Raw genomic sequence first — 25,735 nt, 5'->3', positions numbered from 1 at the left:
ATACGCTTGAAATTGTGCGCACTATGTACTACTATGCAATGAAATGCTTCAAAAGAATTTGGTATTTTAGTTTAGTATCCCAACATTTAAACAAAATTCTAAACGTGTCACCTGTCCAAGAGACAGTAAGGATTTAAAAGTAAGTTCACACCTCTACATTCACACAGCAAGGGTACATAATGTGTAGGACGAATGTACTCGGAGTGCTCTTTTTAAAGTTTTGTACAACTTCAAAGAAATGCTTAAGGGCTGGGGTATGAACGTTTGGACAGTATTTATTTTGGGATATCAGAGCACATCAGACATATCGAATTGCATTCTGAATACGAAGAATGTCATTCTGATATCAAATAATTTTGATTTTTGAAATTATAATTTAATACACATTTTATGGCAAATCATTAAAATTGATATTTTGATATTTAACAGTACTTGAAGTAAACTTTATAAATCTGATGATTTATACTTAAAGTGTATGTAGGTGGGATGAAAAGCCGACGATCAATTGAAAATTTTGACCTTTCAGATTGAAGATATGGATTTTTTTCCCAAAACACCAACAAAAATAGGTCTTTTGGTGATAAATAAATATTTTCAATATGAAAGGTCAAAATTTTCAATTGACCGTCGGCTTTTCCTCCCTGCTACATACACTTTAAGAATATATCATTAGATTTATATAATTTACTTCGAGGACTGTTATATATCAAAATTTGAAAAATATCAAATTTTTATAATTTGTCATAAAATTTGTATTATATTGTGATTTTAAAAAATGAAAATTATTTGATATCAGAAAGACATGCTTCAGATTCATAATGCAATTCGATAGGTCTGAGGTGCTCTCATGTCCTACAAAAAATACTGTCGAAACGCAATAAACGCTCATTTTAGATCCCTTAACACGTAAAAAAGAAGAAATATATGGTCACTCAGATGGACAAACAAATCATATGGGGCGAGGACTTAGGAAAGGGAACACCAATGAGAGTGGCATGGCAAAGTTAATTAATGCAACGATGAAAGATGCTGTCAAGCTCTTTTGTTTCCAAATAACTGTCAGCATTTAGACTTTGATTAATTGGCTCTTGTAACACCCCTAATCTAGGATATTGGTTCAGATCGTCAATTTTATTCCAATTTTACTATTATATACCAAAATGATTACAACTTATACTTTAACTCACACAGACACAAATTAAAGCGATCAAGATTTTTATTCAAGAAATCTTCACATCAAAAGTATTATAATTATTCATAGAAATTGAAAATCCATTAAAATATTTTAAAGCTGATGCATGGACGGAATTCAAATTTGGTAAATTATTATAATGTAGACATTTTACATTGAAATGTATATAAATATACTATGAAATAAATATATGCTTCAAAACTGATGACATGTAAAATTCATAAACTCATGAAAACCACACATAAAGTGGAAGTAAATACAAGAAATATTGCAACAAATACCCAAAACAATTCTCTACAAAATACTGGATAACACTGAAATCTTGAAGTTGGACTGCCAAGGTGGCTGAAGTAAAATAAATTCTGTGGAAATCTGTATAGTTACTTCACCCAATCCGAAGAATTCAACTAGTGTTAAAATGGCACTATAATGGTGGAAGGCCATCATTTTAGTGTTTACGTTTTGCTTACCAATAACGAAAATGGAGTTTAATACCTCAGACCAATGTTGTGACACCTGTGATACATTTGTATATACAAAATGCTGAAATGTGACACCCGGAGTATATTTGTATATACAAAATGTGACTTTTGTATCTGGTCATGTAACTAGATAGGATTAATCCACAGTTTGATTTTTGTATAAGGGAAAGTTACAGATGAAGGATAAGTGTCAACTATATTCTACAATTTGAAGACAAATATAAACAAGGCCAAAATGTATATATGTACTATAAATATATTTTAATCATTTACAAGTTGGAAAGGGGTTTTAAAAACACATGCTATTATGATTATTTGAGATTGAAACAGCATCTGGACGGAGTGACATTGCATTAATTATTTTAAAAAGAATTGTTGACATTCATTCATTCAATGAACAAAAACGTTCTTATTTACAAGCAGAAAGAAATTTATTCCTTTCTCCCATACCCTGTTAGTAGCTACTTTGGTATTTACTGAACAACTTAAGTCATATGAACACATATTTTTAGTTATGTATAATTCAAACAAAAGCAGTTGATGATTAGGAAAGTCATATTTGACTCAGCAATTCATTTTTTAAAATCATATGCGTTTGGTGATGAAATACTATTACTATATGTGACGCAATCTGCTCCAAGGGGGTCAAAGGAGACATTTTTGAAAACAGTTACAACATTTACTCAAACATTAGAATACCACACACTGAAAACACACAAGGTCTACCATACTTGGTTCTAAAGTTTTGTGATGTGTATTTATATATTTTATTGCTTTTTTTTGTAATCTCAATTTCAAATTTGCCACCTTTAGCCCCCATGGACCATATTGTGTCATATATTCATTGAATTCAGGATAAACAGTTAAATCATTTCTTCTCTTCTGGGTGTAGTATTGGTAGCAGCCAATCATATATCTTGACAGTGCCTTTCAACCAGTCTCCAAAACTAGGATCAAATAGCTGCTCAAAGCTGTGAATGTTGGCTAACTCCACTTCAAATGGTATCTGTAAAATAGTTTGGTAAAAACATATGTGTCACATATCTATTGTTATTGCAATTTAGATTATGGGAAAACTAGCAATCATCAGGTTTGGTTAATCTGTTTGGTGTCAAATTTGAATATACTGCAAACTTAATCTTTGGATGGTACTCTCACATACAAGCACACCCATGCATGTTACACTTTAAATGAAATTGAGGTATATCTATTTATGTCATTCTTATATATAAAGTATCACTTTATGGCTGAAGTAAAGTATTGTTTCACTGCAAACAGATTAAGTTGATACATGTAAAGAATAGAACATAGAAACCAATGCAAAATGGCACTTTAGGTGCTTTACAAATGTGGGCCCTACTTAAAGCCATGTGTGATTTGATCCACAGCGAAGCCCTCAATTTTTCTTGAATATCTACTTTTTGCATGATATAATGTCCAACGGTGTTCTAAAAGACCATGTGAAAAACTAAGCCTGAAGTGCTTTAATTACAGTAAAATTTATGTTTTTATAATAAAACCAGACATCTCCGATTTATTCTGTGTTCACCGAATATATCTGAAAACAATATAGTTTAACTAAGCTAATCAATATCCAATATTAAAAGGGCATTTCGTGATCCACAGCCTCATCCCCCACTTTTCTCAAAAAAGTTGAGATTTCTATAACACTGTACCAAATATTTCTTGCAAATTAAGTCGTTTTGCAAAAATATTGTGAAATTTGAATTTCGTTCTGGTATACCAGAACGAAATTACCACACATTGTCTATGGAGCAGTGTAATACGCATAATCATGCATAACTCGCAAACGCAAAATCGGAATCAACTGAAATTTTGGGAAAAAGCTTTTTTCGTGGATATCTACTGAAAAATGTCATAAAAAGAGGCTGCTAGGATCACGAAAGACTACTTTAAGTGTCAATAATTTGTTTTGTATAACACAATTAATTTTGTACACCCTGTATACCTGGATAGTTGCTTGAGCCTCTTCTCCATCTTCTTCTCCTGTCAGTAATTCCTGGGCAGATTGAACACATTGACGTAATAACATCTGCAATAATCAACAAACAGTATACATTGTATGTGTTTGTAATAGCATGCTTTCTTGTTCCTGGCTTTGTATTCTAGTAGTACAGTCTAAAATAATGTACATGACCAAACATTAGTGAAAACCAGTGGATGCTGATCGTGGACCGCTAACCTCTACAATGTAAAACTTGGTTTATTTACTTTCTCGAAATGTACATGATGATAACAATATGCAATATACAAGCAACTTGCTGGTGAATACTACACATGTTATGTCTACAAACAATTGATTTCATTTATTTTTCATGACAAAATGTAAGATGACTCAAGGGGTCAGTCAGTTCCCAGCAGTTTTTTTTTTTTTTCAAAAGTCAAGGTAGTGGTGTAAAAAATAACAAATTTGATCATGATTCAGATTCAAATATTTTCCTTTTCTTTACCTCTAAGTCCTCATCTTTCTTGACTTTAGCAGACAGCTGAGCAATCCTTGCTGTTCTCCTGGATTTCTTGCCGCTCACTTTGGTACCTGCCTCCTTGTTTGGTGCACTTGGTGGCTTAGGCTTCTCAACCTGGAAAGTAATTGTAATTTTGATGGGTTTACAAGAGGATTGTAAACTTGACACTCAATGAAGATACCTTGATGGTGTTGCAAATGACATTGTTACTAAACACGGACTCAGAATGGGCAACTTTTTAGCTAATGTCCAAATGTACAATAGCAATCTCCAGTATTTGTTACAGTTGTTTCTAAAAACAAGATATCATAGTGCTGTACTTCATTTCTAGAACTAACAAACTCATTTATAGACTATGCCATAGTCAATTTTTGATAAATAAAAATATGTTATTAATCATGATGAACGCATTCAGTTGAACTAAAAATTATACTGATATTTATTACATCAAAATACTAGTAAATGGTTACAAAAAAAGTTTATATAATTATATTAGTAACAGTAAAAGCAAAGTTTACATAGGCTTATATTTTTGAATGCAACATATTATAATGGCATAATTATAATGCTCGCATCAATACTGAACAATTCTGATTTTAGAATCTACCAGTACTATGTACTCTTTTAGATTGTTAAGAGGACTTTGATCTGAGACTTTGTCCCTAACACACACTGCCAATCATACTGTTTATTAATCCAGTTTAACCGCAATCACAAACCATGGAAATACAAGACGCGCTCATGCACCTAGTGAGAGTTTAACTTTCGCACCAACACAAAGCACAGCAAATTCCACAGATAGTTGTGTACAATGCAGTTAATGGTAATGGCACGTGCCCAGAGGATTTAAACCATAACGAGATCTGGGTGACCTATCACAAGCCAGATCCATTTAAAGATATTCCACAGATAGTTGTGTACAATGCAGTTAATGGTAATGGCACGTGCCCAGAGGATTTAAACCATAACGAGATCTGCAATCCCGGACATAAATCGTTCGAACACTTGTGTCAAAGTAGGAATGTTTGAGACCGTATTTCTGATATACTTGACATATTAAAATGTCGCATTCTTTGACGTGAAGTCTGAACCATTTCCTACTACTACAACCCTCCCCCTGCCCCACCAATCAATGTTGGATGTTTCTAGGGGTTCCTGACCAAAAAACAACCAACAACATTGATCAGGGGGAATGGGGGCATATTTGAGGTACCCATGTTAAAGTGTTCGAACAATTATGACCGGGATTGTATTTGCGATGTCAAAAAATATAACATCTAAAATTGGTTTTTGGCTCATATCTTTAAAACAAAAGCAGGTATTACAACCAAATTTGGCACACGTTATCACAATGATATGCGTCATGTTTTTTGAATTGAACAGCATGATATTGATTAAATTAAGGGAACGGTCAATGAAAATGTGTCACACACCATGTAAATCTATATGAAAACTGTTCTATTTTCAAGAGTGTTTTGCCTTCCAATTTAAAATGATTTAGTAGAATTTAATGATTTTTTCAGATATTATTCCTGAAAGTAAGAACTTTATATAAACAATAATATTTTCTATGCGGGATCTTTATATTTTAGGGATCGGTCAATATAAATATTGAATAATTATAGGTTTTTAATGTAAATTAGGCACTTTTTTATGAGAAAAGACCACATTTTGATATTAAAGGGCATTTCGTGATCCACAGCCTCATCCCCCACTTTTCTCAAAAAAGTTGAGATTTTTATATCACTGGAAACCTCTGGCTACATAATGTTTATGTACAAAATATTTCTTGCAGATTAATTCGTTTAGCAAAGATATTGTGAAATTTGAATTTCGTTCTGGTGCACCAGAACGAAATTACAACGTATTGTCTATGGAGCAGTGTAATACACATAATCATGCATAACTCGCAAACGCAAAATCGGAATCAACTGAAATTTTGGGAATATGCTTTTTTCGTGGATATGTACTGAAAAATGTCATAAAAAGAGGATGCTAGGATCACGAAATACTCCTTTAAGTGTTAAAAAGAAATCATTTTCATTGCAAATATATTTCAATTGTGTACAATTTAATAAATATTCGATATTAAATGCCAAACTTTGTGCTAAATTGATCACTGATTGGGCCACTGGAAGTGAATTACCGCAGAGGCAAGATTTTATCTTCAGTAGATAGCAGGGTTTATCTTCAGTAGATAGCAAACACTGCACAACCTGCACGTTTTTGGTTTGTGATCAGTAGAGTACAATCATTTCGATCCATATAAACAGAAAGCCAGAGATTCACAGACGGAGGCGACACCCCAAGCAATGTGTTTTGGGAATTAATCCTCAATTCAAATATTAAAGTGAAAAACAAAACAATCAACGTGCATTTTCAAGAAATTTGATGTAAATTTGATTTAAATGTCAAAATCAAAAATATTAATACATCTTATTCAGACAAAGTTACTTAACGACTCATCATTAAAAATGAAAAAAAATGTAAAAATATATCCATTTACTTTTAATTATTTATTTAACAGTGTTAAAGCAATTTAATGTGTAAATGAGAGGGGACGACAATGACAATGTTTAACACTAGAGGAAGTTTTGGATGAGAAAACGGACATTTTGATGAGAAACGGCCAAAATGGTGAGAATTTAAATTTTCTCATTCGTTTGGATGAGAAACTTCCTGCTGTATGTGTCATTCATTATTGTCTTCTTAAAACTGGTGAGAATTGCTAATCCCCACTGAGCTCAAAATAAACATTATTTTCTCATCCAAAAGAATGAGAAAATTTGAATTCTCACCATTTTGGGCGTTTCTCATCAAAATGTCCGTTTTCTCATCCAAAACTTCGTCTAGTGTAAGTTGTCATACAGACCAAAAATCACATCATCATCATCATCATCATCATCATCATCATCATCATCATCATCATCATCATCATAAATACATACATAATTATCATACGTAGGTCTGGGCATACGTAATTATTTATTTATTTATTTATCATTCAAACATACAACAAATCCAGTATGCGAGTTAACGATCATAAAGAATTCCTTCACAATCACTATATGTAGCAAGTCCTTCATTCAGTCTCGCTTCCAAAACTAAGTCTAATCGTGAAATTTAAATATACTGTATGGACTTTGCATTTTAGGATGCGCATTATGACGATAAGCCAACGGTATACCATACGCAAATCAATCCATACCATCGATAATCCGCTACTGTTAAAGATTTGATCATAGTGATTTCTAATATTCTATGAATATGGTGGTATATCGTTAACTTACGTGTTTATGGTGTACAAATCGACACAATATTTTCACAACAATATGGATTACCGATATGATCATTTCAGAAATTAATTTTTTTAGCGCAATATTGTCAATTTAAATAACATGATTAATATGACACTTCTCAATGAACAAAACAAAACCAAAACCACTGGCCTTCAATAGCTCAATCGGTTAGAGCGCTCTTGATGCAGATAACGGGCCGGGTTCGAATCAATCCAAGTATTTTTTTTTCCTATTTATTAATTGTTATAAATATTTCAGGAAAATTTTCTTTCAAATAACTTTCAGAGCAACTGTTGTCAAACTCTTTTTTTTTCAACTAAAATGCAAAATGTCACTATATATATGCACAGTTTATTGTGTCTTCTTAGTATTTTAGGCAGATTCTCCTATACTCCGTTTGTTGTGCTATAAGTTGATATATTGTTTCATGAAGATGATTCATATTTTCCTGTGATTTATCCCTAAATCGTGGACTATACATTTACCATGTTTACTAGTATTCATCCTTATGATCACCAGGACCTACAAGGATATGAATTTGAAAACATCTCCTTAGCATTTACACATAGATTTTCTTAGAATGTGAATTTGCATGGTTTTTATGGTCTGGTATACATTTTCATTGACCGTTCCCTTAATTTACAATATTTAATACTGCCCATTTTATAAAACCGAGAACATATTATGGTGATAAAACGTGCCAAATTTGGTTGTAATAGCTGCTTCCGTTTTAAAGATATGAGCCAAAAACCAATTTTAGATGATTTTTTTTTTTTTTCGCCAATACAATCCCGGACATAAGTCGTTCGAACACTTGTGTCAAAGTAGGAATGTTTGAGACCGTATTTCTGATATACTTGACATATTAAAATGTCGCATTCTTTGACGTGAAGTCTGAACCATTTCCTACTACTACAACCCTCCCCCTGCCCCACCAATCAATGTTGGATGTTTCTAGGGGTTCATGACCAAAAAACAACCAACAACATTGATCAGGGGGAATGGGGGCATATTTGAGGTACCCATGTTAAAGTGTTTGAACAATTATGACCGGGATTGTGGGTGACCAATCACAAGTCAGATCCATTTAAAGATGCATTACATCATGGCCAATTTTAGTAGGCCAGAAATCCAACAATCTCATCTATAGACAACCGTGTTAAGCAGGTTAACTGCAATCCAAAGTAAGTAGTCCACTTGGGAAGCTAACAAACAGAGGGCGTATGGTGACTGAAAAGATCTCAGATGTGAAAACCTATCAATTGTACACAAATTCAAATTATACAAATCAGAGTTTTAAGCTTAAATGCAATAACCAGAGTATATGCACAAATGGGCAAGTGGACTACGGAGAAGTCTAACTCATTTAATATACTCACCTTATCACTTAGAGAAATGTCAGCTTTCTGTCTCAACTCAGCCAACATTCCATGCAAATCATGCAGGTCTCCTAGAGAGAGTGTCATCTTACCAAAGATTGGTGCTGGACCAGGGGGTGCTAGCTTGCCTTTGGTAGGCGATGTCTTGGCTTGTGGCTCACCAACAGCAAATAGCATGAAGACTTCCTTGAATGGTCCAGATGATGGTGAAACTTCAAATGCTGGTTGATACCACTGCATACAAAGCTCCTTGTCTGCTGCCATCACTGGTGATTTATCGCTACCTTCTGATGATGATGCAAGGATTGCACATTCTGTCACGGCATTCTGCGCAACATACACATTTTCTGCATACGATTTGGCAGGGATGCGAAGATCTGTTGGTGGCGGGCTGGTGGTCAAGATCAGATTGGAAGGTGGTTGTGCCGCTAAACACTTTTCAGCAAACAGCGGTAAATGAGAATGTAAGAACCCCAGCATGCTGTGTAATCTCAGCATAGTGGCGGTACTCAGTAAAGGAGATTTGACCACATCATGGTTGGCACCCATCTCAAGATCATCACTTCCAAAACCAGCAGGAGATTCTGCTCCAGATGATTCTTTCCCGACGCTGACCGAATCTAGAGTACACATACGCTGAAGGATCGCAGTATAGCCAAGGAGATGTACCCAAGACAAACCAGAGGTCTTTGTAGGAGCTAGAGAAGCTGGAGGTTGCGGAGACATATGCTCTGATCCGGTGTCAGATAAGGCATCATCTTGTTGGACTTCTTCAACAGGTTCCAAATGAGTGGTGTAGCTTACAGGACCTACAGGGGAGTCTGCTAAATCTAGAGAAGGCAAAGAGATGAATGAAATCATAGGTCATTATAGTCCATGTTCTGTTTGTGTCCAATTATAGGAATGAGAGAGATGAATATTTTAAATGACATCCTTCACTTTTCAGCAATTTTACTATTTTTTTTACACTTTTGCTGGGGTTACTGAATTTCACATGGGCCTTTAATTGTTTTGTACATATGCACTATGTAAACACAAAGACAGGTACTTGCATAACATTCTTGCTTTATATTCAAAAATGCCAATTTATTCAAAAATGCCCCTACAACTCACACGCACCCACACTTCAATACACATGAATATAGATTCTTTCCTTACCAGTTTGTGAACTCAGCAAATCTTGCAGTGCAAAGATGGGAAGTTCTTCTCTAAGACTAGCCTGAAATGCCAGCGATGTCAATGCTGGATCACCAATAAGCAAGGAACGTAACCTTTGTGACATAGCAACCAATGTAGCCATTCTGATAGCTGTCCAAGCGGCTGATTGCTCCTGGTCTCTTGCTTGTCTGAAATCCCTCTCAGCTTTATCAGGACCAGGTGGCTTTTTATATGAAGCCTTACTACTGGCACGAGATGTAGCCCTGGAAGATGATGTTACCTGCAGAAGATTTATTTTAAACATATGAAATGAGATACTCTGGGTCTAGAAGAATTACTATAGTAACTTTGTCACAGAGAGGGGTGACAAAAAGAAAACAAAAATAGAAAACAAATTGTACATTTATTTATAGAAGTATGTGTTTTATTGAAAATATGTTGCTGGATCTCATTATTTTGTTCTGTTTCAAATAAGCTTTTCAAAGAGGGGTGGTGTACATAAAATATATTGGTCAATCAATAAGTGACAATAAGGGTCTGAAAACATATAAACATGTCCACATGTAAACTTACAAATGATGGGAGTGGGATGTAATAACCCCAGGTTTAACGATAGATGTTAGAGTGTAATTGTTCCAGCGATTCATGTTATCATGTTGGGAGTCATACTTGACACCTCCCCTAGACACCTCCTCAATGTATCAACTCCTTGACCTCTACATACCTTTCCTTTTTTCTTCGCATCAGCGAGTTTGGCTTCTTCTTGTAGTTTTGCTGCTGCCTGAGCTGCTGCTTGTGTTGCCTGTTTAAGATGTTTGTCTTGCTCAACGCTACTAGCCAAATAGAGTAAAGCTATCTCCATATAGGCCTGACGAATCAAACTATAATAACACAATTCAAATGGATAAGATTAATTGGTTGATGAGAGAGGGAGGGAGAGTCAATACTGGAGAGGGATGGAAAAGATGGAGGGACAAAGAAAGAGATAAAATTTGAAAGGAGGGAAGGAGAGAGAGAGAGCTAGAGGAGAAAGAGAGCATAGAAGGTAGATATGAGGAGAGTGATGCAAACATACCAGGTATAGACAGAAGTTGAGAAAGTGTTTAAAAAAAGCAGTGGTTCATAGTGTGCTACACACAGGCACAGCACTTGGACATTGACCCACAATCCTCAGCACACTTTACAGGTTATCGCTAAGGAGCCATATAATTTCATAAAGCATTTAACAACAACTCAGGGACTTTGCAACGTAGGAGTGCACACCCTAGACATTCCACAATTTACTTTCCCAGCCAGGATCAGCAGGTTATAATGAGACAATTAGCAGTAAGTTCCTTTTCCAGGGGAATTTCATGCTAATTCAAAGAGGGAGAAGGCATCATATCCACATTTTGTTTTGTATACTTTATCCTTTTGGTTTCAATGTACAATAGTCATTATTCTACACAATATCACTTACCCCAAGTCATGCACTCCTGCCATGCTACATTTGATAGCCTCCATCAAAGTCTGTACAGCAGCTCTTGGCTTGTACTGGCCACAATGTGCTAATTGCCTCTGTACCTTTCCCAGATGAAGTAGAGTTTCCGCTAAGCTGTTAACATCCTGTCTGGCACAGACACGATTGATGTCCAAAGCAGTGCCAAGGACACCAGCACAAATCATCCAGACATCAGAATGATTACTGACAAGAAATGAAAAATATGTTCATTACTCGTAAGGTTGTTCTTCCATATTATTCATTGATTCCTTGAATAATCTCAATCATTTATAAATATCTACTTATTATTGTGAAGATAATACAAAGGTACCAATTCGCCCATCTGAAAGGTCCCTATCCATGAGTTACCATAAATACTACTATCATTTTGGATTCAATTTAAAGTCCTTGTCATATCTTTCACCAGGCTAAACATTACAGTGTTTATGTGGACTACTCATCTTCTGTAAGGATATTTCTGGTCATAACAAATTATAATTACTGATCAATCATTGATATTTTAAGATTCAAATGGCAAATATTTGATATTAAAATCAGTATTAACCAGATAGACAATTCTTCATCCTTACTTTTTACTAGTGGCAGCAGCCTGGCGAGCTAGAGCATGTCCAATACGTAGCTTCACTTTAGCCAGATAGTATAGATGTGGCACGTACAGATTACATAATGGGTTGGTTGGTGTTGACAGGTACTCATTGGTCAGATGGTGATCTATGCCCTGACCAAGCATCATCATCTGAAACAAAAAGATATTGCAGTGATTTATGAATATTCTGTTAAAGGTTTAAGGTGATAGAACGTAAACTCATTTATGTTGTGTTATATACTGTACATGAAAAACTATAATAAATTGCTAACCATTATGGATTTCAACTCAGGTCCTTTAGTAGGCCTATACTAGTCAATGCTCATTGACTGAAAAAGTCAGTAATCTGATAGGAAAGGGTGGCTTACAGATCTTTGACATCATATCCTATTAAAACTTTCTTAAACTAGAAGCTTGAAAAGACAATCACATCTATAACCATGGCTGTTTGCTGGTAATGAAAAAATGTCACAGAGGAGCTGAAAACACCTTTCAGACCATACAACTTTTTAAAAGCATGAATATAGCAACACTCACTTGGGATAGTAAAACATCATGTGCTTCTGCATAAGCTTTGAGTGTGTATTCAGTTATGGATTGTCCCTTCCCAATGTCAGCAGATCCTCCAACAGCTTGGAGATCAGTCAGTTGAATCTTGGCTAAAGCTAGCAAGAGACAAGCTGGAGATGATAGTGTTTGCTGGCTGCTAAGAAGACTTACCACCTCCTGTAAGACAAACAGAATAATGAATGCAATTATTAGTTATCAACATACAACATGATCAGGCCTGAAAAAAAAAATGGGGAATTCAGGAATCTCATAATCTGGAGAGGAATTGTGCTTTTTTTGGATAAAGAAATACATAAAAAATGGTGGGAAATGTTGATATGTTGGAGGGAAAAGTTTACATTCCTGGGAAATGAACATTTTTTTATTTGGAAAATATCAATGATTCATCAATAATCATAAACGAGTGCCTGGAAGACCCTAGCCCTCACCTTGAATGTGTGTTTAATATCTTCTAGCGCTCTCCCCTCTTGTAGATCTAATAATGCTCCTTGGAATAAGAACTCTGCTTGCATCTCAGCATCCCCACATGCCTCAGCCTCTGTAAGACCCTGCATGCAAAACTCACGACAGTCTAAACCATCTGATGCATAGGCATCTAACAAAGAAATACAAAACATAGCAACATGGTTACTCAAAATATATTTCTATCCAATACATTAGCTGACCCTAACTGTGGAATTGCAGGCAACTTAAATTGATTTATGAGTTACACAAGCACAGAAAAGAGAAGTAAACAAACAGCAACTCACTTCCAATGACCCCCATGCCTTGTACTCTCTCCACAAGGCACTTGACCAGCGCCAGCCTACAATCCAGCCACAGGCGTGTATCCAAACGAGAACGACTCTGAAAGTTTTGATACTGGTACTGGCTGGAACTTCCCAACTCCAGTGAGGACAGTGGGTGATATCCACGAGACTTCTTCTTGCTGCCTTTCATAGATGAAGGCCTGTGGAAAATCATATTAAAAATTACATTACAAGTGCATTCATTACCTTATGAACAGATATCATTTACATTTTTACATTCAATTCAATTGTATGAACACAACATGCCATTTTAGACTTACAGATAATTTCATGTGTCTGCTGCATCCCATAAGCTCGCTGTGGGAGTGTTGTTATGGTCAAGTTACAGGAATGCTGGCATTTGCCATGTTGTTTTCATTAAATTTAATTTTCTAAGTTTATTTACACATATCACTGAATCAATTACCTTTAAATAGATTATGCATATATTTCTCCAAACATTCCACCAGATATGCAATATTAATAACAATGATTAAGAGATCTTACCTTGGTGGGGACACTGGCTGATATATGTCCACATCATTGAAGATCTCACTTAGCTGAAGTGCCTCCATAGCTGAGATGACAACTTCTGCGCTTGTTGTGGATATATGGCGCTGTTTCTCAATGGTTGCCAGCTCCAGTTTAGCCAGTACCACTAACTCAAGCTCAGCTGCTGCTAAAGACCCAGTGGCTATCACAAAATAACAATAACAAACCATGAAATAAAAGACATATTTGAATCCCTTCAGACATTTTCATAGCTCAAAGAACAATACAACATTTTTACAGTTATTGTCCATTTTGTTTTGCTGTGATATCTTACTTCTGAAACACTGCATATTTAGACTTGCCAATATTGAATGGGAAAAAAGTAGTGAAAACTATAAAACTTTATTTAAAATTAACAATGCAATCTAAAAATAATGTACAAAACAAAAGCAAGATTTTACCTTTAGCATGTATAACTTCTACCATCAAGTTCAGTGTCTGCTGCGCTGCATGTAAGAGAACCCCCTGAAACAAAATATAGCAGCTCACATTAACTTGATAATGATGATATTGACCATGAGAACATGCAAAATAACAGCAAGAACAACAAGAAGAATAAAACATCATCAATAACAGCAGTATTGACAATAAAAACAAAAATTATCATTCCCAATACTTTTGTTTCACCAGGTAGTAACGTAGGTGCATAATTTGCTTGTTGCAGTATCAAATCACATTATGCTAACATATGCCCACAGAGAATATAATCACAGGTTTGTCACCACCCTTGCAACTCAGCCACATAAACACACTGACATCACTATCAAACTTGGGGTGAAGAGAAATGGAGACATAATTCAAAGCCTCAGCACACTTTTAATTCATATATGCGTACTCAGTTTACAGCTGCTAAGAAATCACTATCAAAACTTTACATCCTTTAGTTGCTACCATTAACCTACTGAAATCAATGTTGGTTGTGTTATAAGATTCATCCCTAGTTAACTGAAAACTCGGAGTGGAAGTCTATTATCAATTTGTGAACATGGTTTCATGGGAACAGAAACTCCCAATTCAACTTAGATTCAAGCCAAAGATAAAGTTAAATACAATGTGAAGCAATAAATCAAAATGAGTTATGTGGTATCAATTTTCACACTTTTCATCAAAATTGGACCCATGGTTCCTTAGATATGAATACTTCTATTTTACAGACAATGAAAATATAAGTTAAGGGCTGGGGTATGAACGTTTGGACAGTATTTATTTTGGGACATTAGAGCACATCAGACATATCGAATTGCATTCTGAATATGAAGAATGTCATTCTGATATCAAATAATTTTGATTTTTGAAATTCGCAATTTAATACACATTTTATGGCAAATCATTAAAATTGATATTTTGATATTTAACAGTACTTGAAGTAAACTTTATAAATCTGATGATTTATACTTAAAGTGTATGTAGGTGGGATGAAAAACCGACGATCAATTGAAAATTTGGACATTTCGTATTGAAGATATGGATTTTTTTTTCCCAAAACACCAAAAATAATTAGGTCTTTTGGGAAAAAATCCATATCTTCAATATGAAAGGTCAAAATTTTCAATTGACCGTCGGCTTTTCCTCCCTGCTACATACACTTTAAGAATATATCATTAGATTTATATAATTTACTTTTTGAGGACTGTTATATATCAAAATTTGAAAAATATCAAATTTTTATAATTTGTCATAAAATTTGTATTATATTGTGATTTTAAAAAATGAAAATTATTTGATATCAGAAAGACATGCTTCAGATTCAGAATGCAATTCGATAGGTCTGAGGTGCTCTCATGTCCCACAAAAATACTGTCGAAACGCAATAAACGCTCATTTTGGATCCCTTAAGGGGGGTCGATCTTTTGTGCGTAATTATAGAGGGCCAGGGGATTCACTCTATCATTTAAAAAATTATTTGAAGAAGTCAAAGAGCCCTAGGAATAAAAACTGTAGTGTAATTCACGCCAGATACAATTTCTTTATACGACAAAAATTAATTTTTGTAATCGATCAAAAAACAAACGTTTTATATCAATTTTAAATTTAGCCTGAATCCGTAAATATGGTACCTCTCGCCCTTTTTTTAGGTCAAGGCTATTTTTACCATTATGCAGCGAACCATTGTTGAAGCTATTTCTCATACATGTACAAAACATTCTAGAGAAAGAATGAGGACATGTAGTGTTGAAATATCTTTTGTTGATTTCGAATGATAATGTCATGAAGTCGTAAATTTTAAGGTCAAATTCCTAAAACCAAAACAAAACATTGCGACGCAGATAATTCCCGACTTACGCAATTTCATCATCACATCAGTGTCTTTATTATTTGTTTGAAACCTTTCCCAAACGTTCGTACTATTTATGCATAAAACGGCTAATCTATCTTTACAAAACGCGTCTTTTTTAGTAAACAAAAGGCTAAAGATGGCATTATGAGATTTATCTTTTATCATTACACTCCTCCGCTCAACTGCCACGGTGGCCGAGTGGTAAAGCGCTAGACGCGTAATCGAAGGAAGTTTAGAATCGCTGGTTCGAGTCCCAACGAAGCCTGTGGAAACTTTTTTTTCTTCAAAATTCATGATCGCATTCGAAATGAGTCACTTGTCGGTAAATCATGTATCGTATCCTTAAGGTTGGTCTGAACCCTGGAATTATGAAAACTTTCGGGCCTCATAACTGCTAAATTATTAGTCTAAAGAATATAAAAGTATACATTTTAGAATGGAAATGACTTGATGAATTCATCTGTGAGGTCCAATTTGGGCCAAAATGCTCATTTTGGAGAAAATCCAAAAAACAGGTTTTTGGCCCAAATTTTTTTCAGTGCAATGTAACAAAAAATTGTTTGGCCAAAAAATTTTTTTATTAATTTTAAAAACTAGATAAAAATATCTAGGGACCGCTTTTTTGAATTTTTCATAATTCCAGGGTTCAGACCAACCTTAAACACTCCAACTGTATCTCAAGATCAATTTGAGTAATTAGTAAGTCATCTGGTTTGATTGCATCACAAATGATGTTGTACATTCATCTCACCTTGACTCTCTCCAATGTAAGTGGTTTCTTACCACCTGTGAACTTCTTGCCTGTATCTGCTGTAACAGCACTCTCAACTGACACATCATCAGCCGCTGTAAGATGAACGATGCAAAAAAAAAAAAAAAAAACTTACACTATATCATTATGATACTGATAAACTTTTTTTTTTTCATTTTTAAGCTAACAAGTATCATATATGTGGTGTGATCAAGCAAAATCAGTTTGAAGTCGGGCATATTAAATTTACAATTTTCTACTTTAATGTATAAAATATTTTGCAGAAAACCCTATTGAAATTGGACAAATTATTCCAAAGATATGAGCAGTTGAAGAGTTTCCAAAACAATAGGAAAGAGAGGAAATTATTTCGATTTGTTTGTCTATATCTCAAAAACAACATTTCTGAGTTCCGACTGATTTCTCTTGATCACATCACATATTTGTATTTATTTATGATACTTCTATCAAAGTGTTATAATTGGCGAAAAAATCTAAGACTCATAACATTGTGTATTGATACAGAATGGCATGCATGCAGTTGGGCTCAGCACTTATGCTAGTTGGGCATGCTTACATGAATTCACACGTGGGTGAATTGCCAATTATAAGCCAATAAACTTAATGCTCTACTCTTATATGTAGTTGTTGAACACAACATGAATTAACAGTGATTGGGAGCTCCTACCTTTCAATGCCTCATCAACTGTTATCCTTGGTGATGGTGCTGCCTTATCAGTCTTCTTTGACATAACCGATGGAGGTGGTTTACCAATACTAGCAGTTGTAGGAGTTAGACTTGCTCTCCTTGGTAGTGGTGGTGGTTCAGGAGAGGCAGGTGCCTCGGCTTCTTGGTCCTGGTCCGGGAGTAGTAAAATTGTGTCTGCAATGGCCACCGTGAGATGAGCTTGTGCTAGGGATAGATGACATGTCAAGTGTGGACCATATAGAGTAGCTAAGGCTGGGGATAGCTTCTTCTCTATCAGGTATTCTAGCATCTGTGTAAACAAATATAGTTCAGGTTGAGAAAATTATGAAAGCATTTCACAATTATGCTCTATATAATATTGACTTCTCCCATGAGCAAAAATTTGGTAGTTTTTACATATTATATTATCTACTTCTGTCTCTACCTTCCAGGACTTATTCTAGTATCTTATTTCAAAATATCATCAATAGAACTGTAGCAGGTCAAAAGGAAACCAACCAACATCCTCAAATCACTTCAAACAGGTGACCTACAATATTTACTATCACCGTCCACTAATATGTATTATCACAAGGGAAAAACTTACCTTCAAATTACCAGGCTCAAGTAATGGTTTGCTAGTATTGAACTTTTGAGAGGACTGAAATACAAAATGTAAAGAATATAATGTAAATATAGCTTACAATTATGCTATGACATATCAACCATCTTTACTAAAAATAATTTAATATGTCAACACCTAGCTAAAACTTTCTGTTTTTGCACAATTGTGTCAGTGAGCCACAGACTTTTTCAAAAGCCATTGTTGTTGTGATAATCCAACAAATGACTGGCTGGAAGTATCCGATAGACATGACTTAGATTGTGCATTCCCTTATCTTTGTTCAACCATCTACACCTGCCACATAGAGTATTGCAACTGATTTCTTCTCCCCCCAGTCCCCGTGAGATTCAAATCACTATCAACAGCAAAGTGCTACTCCTTTGATTGATCAGGATCTCCCATTTCTCTGCTGGTTTTTGGATCTTTTCTGTATTGATAATAGTGCCTAGATCTCTTTGAATAGGGGCATTTATAAATCCATCTGTATGTATTACAAAGTATGTGCTCTTATTCTGTCGGTCGGACATCCGGGCTATCTCTAGTCTCGGGCCCAAACTGCATGTGGCTCATGGTTTGTTGTGAACAACAGAAACCGGCTGTGAAAGAGGCTACATAGCGATGTTGTTGGAGTGATGTTCAATTTCGAAAAAACAACACTCGACCATGGAATTTAATTTTAAGTTTGTCAGTATATAAACGGTAAATCAAGTAAGTTTCTTTCACTCTGAAGACTTAGAAACGGTTGTTTGATTCCGCTGACTATTTGCGATCGAAATTTACATTACACCAATGACAGAAATCATCAACAAAAATCGAATCAGGGACTTGTTTTCACTCTAACATCATCAACCGGAAGTGACGTGACACGGACCGACAGAATAACCTAAGTGTACATTACTTATCTTACCATCTTAGCTTCCACTTGTCTGAAGTTGCTATCTGCTGTCTGAGGTAAACGTTCACCGTGAAGCAGTCTGCCAAGAACTATGAATGCCTCACTGTACAGGCCTAGATCAGTCAGGATTCGAACCTGGGATATATAAAGTGAGCTAATGATTATTATTCACATATAGGCTACTATTCATAAAAAATTATCTGAGCACTTAGGCAAGCAAAGTATAATACATATTGTTTATGCAAAACTGATTTAGATGTATATTTTAAAGTTTAGTATTTCCATATTAGCTAAGACAATCATACACAATAATTTCCATTTGAAAACATTCAAGTAACATGTCTATCTGTAAGCATTGAGCTAACTGTTCCTGAAAAAATACTAACTGTACATTAATAATAACACCTGACCAGCACACTTACCTTCAGGGTACGGCCATCAACAGCTCTTTGCAAGTCCCTGCATATGTAGGTGGTAAAGTATTGGTATAGAGTCAGCAGAGGAAGAACCTATCAAAAGCAAAGTGAAAAAAAAAAAACCTCTTTTAAATCTCATCTCAAAGCTTACCACAGGCAGCTCATCTAATTCTATCTGTGTCAGAACGAGACCACTATATACTTGAAAGTTGAGATAAGTATTATGATATTTTGATAGGGAGTACTGTAATGAAATCTCTCTTACCAACAGATTATGCCTTCCTCTAGACAGTTCTTCCGTAACCCATCTAAGTGAAGCCACCAAGGTCCGCCCTTCACATCTGAATCTATCAGAAAACAGGTCCACACCAGGGACAAGGTACTGTACTTCACACTCTTCCCCAATCTCATACAAGGCATAGTCATGGTCTGCTGTCGGGTGAGGAAGGCTGGTACGGAATAAAGCCTTGTAAAGAAATGACGAGAGGAAACAGCTTTCCATACGCAGACCAAGGTCAGAGGTCAGAATATACCTGAAAAAATATAACAATATAACATGGTAGAATAGTTACATTTCAAAGGAAAATATCATGGAGACAGCGTGAAAGAACAACAGAGAACCTAAAGAAAGAGAGAGAGCAAGAGAAAAAGGGGGAGAAAGAGAGAAAGGAGATGGGTAGAGAGAAAAATTGAGAGAGAAAGAGAGCAACAGTCAGACAAAGGCCTTGCCATAGCCATCTTGTTTTCTACTATACCATAAATACAAATCAGTGTCACTTACTGTGCTATTTTTGAGGCCAGTACAGCTCCCAGTAGACATCCCCATATACCACATCTGTCAAGAAGTTGTGTACTGGTATCTTGCTCATTTCCCTTGTCCAGTAGCTGTCTCCATGTGCGCAGTGTGTCTGTTGTATGCATGACCAAGTCTAAAGCCTCTGCCCACCATTTATATGCAGCCCTGGATAGGAATTAACAAATGTTTATGGTAAGTGAATTTTGATTCAAGTAAAACATGGTCTTATACACCAATTGCTTTTAGATTTTATAAGCGTCCCCTATATATAAAACATCGCATCGCATGCATATGTTTATTTACCAACTGACACATAAACATTTATCAAAACAAATCCATGCATATAATTTTAGTATTCAAAGTGTTTTTGTGAGCTGACACATTGTTTTTTGGATGAATACAAATATGACTCCCTTTTGACTTCAATTACATTTGTAACTTATTTCATTGACAATAACTGGAGTACCCCAAGGATTTTTGTGTAGTCTGTCACCCAGTCTTACCTGATATTTCCAGCATGGTAGTGCAGGTTACCCAATTCATGCATTGCCTGTGATGCAAGTCCAAGCTGTCTCCTTGCAAGCATCATTTCTGAAATGAAACAAAAAATAAAACAAACAAATCTGAAATTTTTTGTGGCATTGGGCAAAATTTTGATTCAAAGCTATTATAATATGTCTTGTAAGTGGTGAACTTTCTAGATCACAATTTGTTTATACCACACAATCTGATCATGTTATGTTTATCAGAGCTGTTTCTAGGCCCAAAATTCTATATATTAATCTTTTGAAATGACTATCTCAGAAATCAAGTTAATTAATCTTTTTCTCGTATTTGTTCCTGAATCTCCAGTGAAGGTTGATTCTGGATTTGCAACATAAAATCTCAATTTTATTTTCTGTATCACTGCTTTCCTGATTTTACTTAGTACAGTATTACAATGTTTCTTACCAATGGTTTTATCATAAGAAGACAACACCACAGACAGTTGTGACTTAGGCATAGCAGGTGTCTGGACATCAGTTACAGATCTAAACTCCGTTTTGGAAAGATCAGGTGGTACAGACATCTGTGGCTCATTATCTGTCTCAAAGAAACCCACTCGACTCTGTAGACGGCCATTGGTGGCACTAGCTGGAACTGACATGAGAAATAGAAAACAAATTGATAATGTATATGATATGAAGTCCATCTTATTTACATTTTGAAAACGATTCCGGCTTTTTCAAGTAACTTTTTGCAGGTTTCAATTTTTTCATTTTTTTCCTATTACACAGAGATCTCTAGTACTCACAGAATCGACTGCCATGTTGATACGGGCATGGAGCAAAAATTGGGGGTATTTGTTTCCCTCGAATGCTCTCAAATTGTTTTCGTTCATCTCCGCACACCATCGGCAAGGACCCAAATACCCTCAATTTTCTCCCCATAGCTGACGGCGCGATTGTATGTGGCGGTATAGGGAGTCCCAGTTCTACTTCTCTAATTCTGTGGTAGTACTTCATAATAGACTTAAAGTCAGACCTTCCAGTGTCTACCAAATCCAGCATAAAGTAATACATCTATTTATAATGCATTGTACAATTCATGAATATCAAAATGTGCTTTCACCCTTGTTCAAACCTAGCTTCCCTGCTATGAAGATGTCATAGTCACTTACCATTCTGTTGTGTAGCCAGATATAGGACCATAAGTCTGCGACTATGCTGCAAGGCTCTGGCTGTGTAATTGGATGCATCCAGTGCATCTCTGAAGTTATTCAAGCTGTCACTGATATCCAAAGGCACACACACCAACCTGAAGGCATTTGATGCACCTATACACAAATATGCACACACAAAAAACACAATACGATTAAAAAGATTAGCAAGTTTGATAATAGATATCTCTTCAAATTAAACATTTCCTTCTCAAAAAAAAAAAAAAAATCAAGGTGATATCCTGATAATGAACCCTCAAATGAACCCTCAAATACCCTCTATGTATTGACTAAAAATTTCAAACCTTTTTGCTTTCAGCAGGTTTTGTTTTTGTTCAATTTTGAATGAGCAGCATAAATGTAATGTGTCATGCTTGGCATGATTACTTTTACATACATGTCCTGTCTTTTTTAAATAATAATAATAATAATAATATGTACACTTGTAAAGTGTGCAAATCCGCAACAAACGCTCAAGGCGGATACAGAGCAAACACAAAATATATACAAATTAATCCAGTTCATAAGCAAGCTCGAAGAAATGTTTCTTGAGTAAGGGTTTGAATGACTCGATTGACAAGCAACTGCAAATAAAATTGGGAAGACGGTTCCATATGCGAGGGGCTGCCACAGAGAGGGCACGATCACCCATCTACAATAGCTGTTGAATTAGAAATCCCAAACTTGGATGACCTTAGACCATACATCCTTCCTTACCTCCATATACATCATGACCTTCAGGATCAATCCTTCCACCCATATCAATAGGATCTATATCACTCAGATCTATCTCTACCTTCAACTGAGTACTCATGTAGTTCTTGGCTGTTACTGGTTCACCACTATCAGTCATAGCGTATGCAAATTGGGGTTGTGGTAGCGATGGACCACCATAGGCTTTGATGCGGGATATCAAGTTACGCTGAGCTTGTATCAGCATAGGACTGACATACTCAGTATAACGTTCTCTGTAACAAATTTGATCGAAAATGTTATCTACTTATTACATGAAACAACATTGATCAAAGTGTTGATATGTATTTCAGTCACAATCATCATTTTCATATCAGAAGAATCTCTGTTTAACATTAGTTGACCTATTACTCTATTTATCATTTTCAATAGATCACTTATCAATAGAAAACAATAAATATTTCAGTGACTATCATTACCATTCTACATATCATATCCTGGAGTTAAATCAATCAGTTTCCAGAACAATAGGTTATGAATATTATTTTATCATACCACTAAGGGAAACATCAAAGAAAACCGCAAACCGGATATATTTTCGTATCTAGTCAGTGAGTAAGTATTTAGGCTTTATATCCAGTCAGTGAGAGCGTAATGCGCAAGCATGATAAGCGTATATGGCGTAGTACGCGTATAAAGGCAATTCATGTAAACTGGGCATGTAAAATGCACACTATACTAATACGCAGAACAATCAACTAATATTTGTAATGTTTTTCCTATTTTGCAACAATTAAATGTTTAAAAACATAATTATTTCAATATTTAGAATGTGTCATACTGGGTTCAGCCTTCGGCTTCACCCAGTATGACATTTTGGGCCCGATAATTTCCCGTACCATACCTCCGCTTCACCTAATAACTAATAATATTTGAAATGGAACTAATAGTAAGAGGGGCACTTACTGAGTAAGGACATTGTATCTCATAGCAACATCAGCCAGTCTTTCCCACTGCTCTTCATAGTACAGCAACTCCAGCATACGTAATACCATTCGTCTTGTCCAGCGTGAATCCACTGTACTCACATCATCTAATGGATCCTCAAACTTGAGACTAGCACCACCCTTTTCATCAGCCACTGTACCCACCCAAGTGTTGACAAGAACTGATGGGTGCTTCTTCTATAAATGGTAAGTAGATAATATAAGAGGGTCAATATTCTTACACTTTTTAATCATGACAGATTCATTCAAAAGATACTAAATACAAAATCTTGATAAATTTTGATAACACTACAGTAAACTTTCAACAGGTAGTTGATTTAGCAAAGGCACTTTGTTTTTAATACAAGTTTGTCCTGCTCTAATTGGAAGAGTTCAAATGCAAAAAGATCCATTTTTTTAAAAGAAGGGTGTCAATTTAAAGGTAGCATTTTAAGGCATATATCGAAATCCTGAACGAAAAAAGTTTGTAAATGGTGTATATTAGATTTTGAAGAAGAGTGTCAATTAAGAGCTAGCATTTTAAGGCAGATATCAGAAGCCTGAACTCTACACAACACATGTTTAGTCGGTACTAATATGATCTGCACAATTTACTTTCAAGTGGCAAGGAATACCTGCTCATTCCTGCTTCATGAATTATTTGGTGCATGGCTAGGATAAATGCTGGGTTTACAAACAGACAAGTAGGTACAGGGAATTCCCTCACTTTCCTTGGTTGTACACAAAGTGAGAGGATTCCTGGATCTGTCCTGTCTCAAAAATTTCAGTATGAGTCCTAAACAACTTAAAAAATATGATACCAATGAGTGTTCTTTCAAATTAATAATAATGCTAATCAAGAAGCAATTTGATGTACCAACCTTTTTAGCCTTTTCAGCCTCATCCTGAAGATGCAACATCATATCCAAGAGACAATCCACTGCCATGTAGAATGGTTTCCATACAATGCCTCGCAGTGCTTCTACAGACATCAAACCATTGGTGTGGCCACCAGCAAAGCCCTGTAGAAGAGCTGTATGAGCACAGTTCCACATGGCTCGGCATGCATTCTGAAGCAGTGTCCAGTGATTACCACGATGGGCTAACACCTGAGGAAAAAGTACACCAAACATGTGTAGGTCCAACTTAGCTACAAATAAAATAACTACAAATAAGGTATACAAATTATCTGGACGGCACATATGTACACATGGACATTTCTCCAAGTGTCTTGAATGATAACTAGGGAACTAAATTCCACTGCACATCCAGGATATAAACCTGGCACTTGCAGTTTAACCATTCAATGCCATACCAATTGAGCTAACGCGTTTTAATCTCAGAATAGTGTCACATCTTTCACCATAATAAAATTGCAGTAGTTTATATATGAGTGGACATGCTGCTCTAATTTATACATTTCTATGACATTGAATGCTTTAGTGTTTTAGTAAATCACTGCTAATTGACAGTAAGTGAAATGTCAAAAGCTGAATATTAAGTGAACTTACCACAGCCTTCTTGAGATAATCAAATGTCTTGGTAAGACTCTCCAGTGTTGCTTGTGCAGTCATGCCTGCATACTCTGCAGCAGTCTGTTGTTGGGAATGATGATGAGGATGATAAGGATGTTTGGTAGTTGGTTTATCACTATCCATAGAGCGGTATGTGTTCATGGTGTCTGATTCTTTGTCATCTGGGGGAGGTGGTAATGCTGGCACTGGCTCACCTAAAATGAAAATATCATCTACCATCAAATATCTTGAATGACCATGACATATTGTGGAAACATAAATACATTTTGCTTTTTTGTTATTGTGGTTGCTTTTTTATTTTGTGTTGTTATTGATACTAATTGTTGTTGATACTAATTTTAACTGTTAAATTTTTGTACATTTTTAAAGAACGAAATACA

General features: G+C 35.5%; 1 protein-coding gene across 1 annotated transcript in view; it reads right to left on the bottom strand.

The window, feature by feature from the left end:
* Positions 1-1,271: 1,271 nt before the first annotated feature.
* LOC140148714 (cilia- and flagella-associated protein 54-like) overlaps positions 1,272-25,735 on the bottom strand; it is a 75,469-nt gene continuing 51,005 nt past the window's right edge. Inside the window, exons 34-60 of the mRNA XM_072170756.1 lie at positions 25,332-25,549; positions 24,702-24,929; positions 23,801-24,018; positions 22,859-23,109; positions 22,103-22,258; positions 21,394-21,582; positions 20,946-21,033; positions 20,428-20,607; positions 19,912-20,179; positions 19,653-19,739; positions 19,243-19,365; positions 18,318-18,371; positions 17,711-18,020; positions 17,023-17,117; positions 14,395-14,458; positions 13,949-14,135; positions 13,403-13,602; positions 13,082-13,248; positions 12,621-12,809; positions 12,067-12,233; positions 11,456-11,680; positions 10,721-10,877; positions 9,997-10,276; positions 8,839-9,668; positions 4,146-4,274; positions 3,644-3,727; positions 1,272-2,680 (exon numbers count right to left, since the gene is read on the bottom strand). Of these exons, the coding sequence (XP_072026857.1) occupies positions 2,543-2,680; positions 3,644-3,727; positions 4,146-4,274; positions 8,839-9,668; positions 9,997-10,276; positions 10,721-10,877; positions 11,456-11,680; positions 12,067-12,233; positions 12,621-12,809; positions 13,082-13,248; positions 13,403-13,602; positions 13,949-14,135; positions 14,395-14,458; positions 17,023-17,117; positions 17,711-18,020; positions 18,318-18,371; positions 19,243-19,365; positions 19,653-19,739; positions 19,912-20,179; positions 20,428-20,607; positions 20,946-21,033; positions 21,394-21,582; positions 22,103-22,258; positions 22,859-23,109; positions 23,801-24,018; positions 24,702-24,929; positions 25,332-25,549 (5,282 nt within the window). The 3' untranslated portion in view covers positions 1,272-2,542. The remainder of the gene's footprint in view (positions 2,681-3,643; positions 3,728-4,145; positions 4,275-8,838; positions 9,669-9,996; positions 10,277-10,720; positions 10,878-11,455; positions 11,681-12,066; positions 12,234-12,620; positions 12,810-13,081; positions 13,249-13,402; positions 13,603-13,948; positions 14,136-14,394; positions 14,459-17,022; positions 17,118-17,710; positions 18,021-18,317; positions 18,372-19,242; positions 19,366-19,652; positions 19,740-19,911; positions 20,180-20,427; positions 20,608-20,945; positions 21,034-21,393; positions 21,583-22,102; positions 22,259-22,858; positions 23,110-23,800; positions 24,019-24,701; positions 24,930-25,331; positions 25,550-25,735) is intronic.

This window comes from Amphiura filiformis, chromosome 3, assembly GCF_039555335.1.
Source record: "Amphiura filiformis chromosome 3, Afil_fr2py, whole genome shotgun sequence".
NCBI classification, from domain to species: domain Eukaryota; kingdom Metazoa; phylum Echinodermata; class Ophiuroidea; order Amphilepidida; family Amphiuridae; genus Amphiura; species Amphiura filiformis.
Note: the sequence above shows the minus strand (reverse complement) of the source record. Positions and strands in the feature narration are given on the sequence as shown.